Consider the following 2,848-nt stretch of genomic DNA (forward strand, 5'->3'; position numbering starts at 1 on the left):
TTTTTTTTAATTCCAGTCAGCTGTTAAAACTAGTAGTAAAACAATGCTGCTGTTTAGTACCAGGAAGACCTGCACTCCTTGCATTTGTGCAGAAAAAAAAAGTAATCAAACACAGACTATTTCCAGGGAAGATTATATAACCACTTGTGCTATAACAGAAAGAGCAGAAGATCTTCTTGGCCGTAGCCTATGACTTATGTTTGATAATAAAGGGAAAGTGCTTCTCTGGGGATGCAAATCACAGCTACAAACTTTTGAGATGATCCCATGGCATGAGTAATCCTAGACACCAGAGTACAGCCTGGCATTACACTGTGCTTTCTTTGATATTTGTGTTTCAATACTCTAATGCTGCCCTCTGTCTCTTCCCCCAGAAGGAAAAAAAATCTGGTTTATGCAAGACAAAAATAATTTTGAATAATTATAATTAGGCATATACTAAAGACTTAGTTTTGAATTATTTATTATTCACCTTAACATTTAGGCATATAAAATAAAGTGTAAAAGTATGAAGGTATCAGAATGTGGCTTTCAACAAGGCAGCTGGGAAACAGGCATTCAACATAAAACAGGATTCTTTAACTTCCCCTTGAAAAGGGTTACACCAAAATAAACGGAAAACACTGAAGGATTTCACTTCAAGGCCTGCCTTCCATCCTTTCCCCAAGAGGAGAGACTAGTGAAAAAAATCCTCCAGGGTTCAGTTGCGTTGTTTTTTGTGCTCTTGTGCCTAGGATCTGGCTGGAACTATGTACTGCTCTCTTTGGGTGGCTGCGATGGTTGAGGCTGCTGAGGTGGCTGTGTGCCTGTGGCTGTTTTGATAGAGTTCAGGGTTTTGCTAAACCAAGAGTTTCTGGCAGCTTGGATTTCATTCATAAGGGCTCCTCTCTGGTGCTCCAGCTCCTAAGGAAGTAGAATAGTCAAGATACGATCAGAAAACCATTTGTTACAGAAAGGCATCTTCAAAGTCAGTCCTTTTAACCCAGCTTTCCCTCACCACATCCATGCAGGGGAAGAGAAAGTTTCCTGAATGGCAGAAGATATTATAACAAATTATAATCCTCTCTTTGACAGCATGGAAAGGAGACTGATAATTAACACCTCATGGTTCTTGGAGCTCACAAAAATATTGGTCGAGTCCAACTGTAGGTCAGCATAAGATAAACTCTCACTGGTGATATGGGCTGGTGTAGCAAAGGTACAGGTGAGAGAGAGAGTGTAACACACACACACACACACGTAAGCTCATGAGGTTTGAAACTGGATAAAGGATGATGTTAGCACCAAATTATCATGACACACAAGTCAAAATGCACAGCAGAACAACATTATAAAAGGAAAGAGCTATCATATGCTACATCTGAACCAGTGAAGGATGAACACTGTCTAAGGGTGCCTTACTCACACAAAACTTCTTACTAATCAGTGTTGAAGATACCCCACAAGATAGCACAACCTGAGGCAGAAGTTACTGCTACAAGTAGTAGTCCCCACAAGCTAAGTAGAAAAGAGAGTGTTCCAGACAGAGACGGGGCAAAATGGGGCCAAAGTAAGTTATATTTCTAAAACAGAATACTATGTTTCAATTACTAAAGGCTGGAATGTCACTGAATGGGAATGGTGTACAGCTGTATTACCCCAAGAGAATTTCAAAGAAGTTCTGGGTCTCAACCTTCCCAAAATTCCTTGTTGCTTATTGACCTTCAAGAGGATGCAGTATGCACTCTTCTATATTATGTTCATGTCTCCAAGTCTTATGCAAGGATGGCTACATTCAATGCCAGTAGCAGAGTGAAAAGACATAAGTCTCCCCTTATGTCCTAGGATAAGAGCACACTATGACGAGCCCAGAGTTTCAAAGCACTAGCTATGGTCAGATTTCCTTTTCACATGGAGTCACCGTAGACCGATGTAATGTGCTATATTTCATATAACCCATTAATCAGTGTCTAGTTCTTAACCACTTTACATGCACATGCAAGAAAACCAGGTTCAGTCTTTAAAAAGACACCATGTATTTACAGAAATTTTAGGCCTATATAACGTCAAACTCAGGTGTAGCTCTTGTACCTCTTTAGATTACCCTTGAGAGTAACTGTATCTATGAATCATTAACACTATTAGAATATCATGTATACTATAGAATGTGACCAGCTCAGAGTTTTTTGCAACTGGATTCCCCATCCAGCTGTAGGATAGACAGGGTTTAATATAATCACTGCATCTTTGTGGATGGCAAAAAAAACAAAAAAAAAAAACCAAACCCACACATACCAGTTTTCTGCAGTAGGAAACTAGAAGTTATGCATACCTGAATTTTGCACTTGGCTTCCACAAGCTGCAGTTTAGTCTGCGCCAGTTCCAGCTCCATCTCCCTCAGCTGTTTCTTAAGAGCATCCTTCTCATCATCCACTTCTGTTCCCTGGTTCTCTCTGCTTACAGCAGGCAGCTTTAGTGCCCCCTCCTTACTGAAAATCTCACTACAGTGTTTGCAGGCCATCACTTTACTCTGGAAGAGGCACAGAACCATTTTTAGTTGTGTTACAAGTAAGTATTCCATTTCTCAAGCTGCACTTATATCAGATTTCCTTTCTAATGGTAATTAGGGAGCCATCAAGCATGTGACATTTCACACTTAGACATACCTGAATGGAACCACAGACATGGACTCCTACAACAGGATAAGAACCCCTAATAATCCATTCAGGATGCTGTTTAATCATGTATTTTTTCAGCACTGTGAACTTTGAAACTCATGCAGACTTTCTTGTTGCCAAGACTTGCAATATTTCTGCAGCATTCATATTAGCATGTTTCAATAGAGTACGTTTAATTTAAGAATTTTTCT

At 39.8% G+C, this 2,848-nt stretch overlaps 1 protein-coding gene across 4 annotated transcripts in view; it reads right to left on the bottom strand.

The window, feature by feature from the left end:
* Window positions 1–2,848, bottom strand: part of RABGAP1L (RAB GTPase activating protein 1 like) — a 559,138-nt gene continuing 556,290 nt past the window's right edge. For all 4 annotated transcript variants that reach the window (XM_019501851.1, XM_019501854.1, XM_019501855.1 and 1 more), the window contains 2 exons: window positions 2,312–2,509; window positions 1–903 (listed from right to left, as the gene is read on the bottom strand). In XM_019501851.1, the coding sequence (XP_019357396.1) occupies window positions 748–903; window positions 2,312–2,509 (354 nt within the window). In that variant the 3' untranslated portion in view covers window positions 1–747. The remainder of the gene's footprint in view (window positions 904–2,311; window positions 2,510–2,848) is intronic.

The sequence above is a fragment of the Gavialis gangeticus genome, unplaced genomic scaffold (genome assembly GCF_001723915.1).
Source record: "Gavialis gangeticus isolate Ggan-Ray unplaced genomic scaffold, GavGan_comp1, whole genome shotgun sequence".
In the NCBI taxonomy this organism is placed as follows: Eukaryota; Metazoa; Chordata; order Crocodylia; family Gavialidae; genus Gavialis; species Gavialis gangeticus.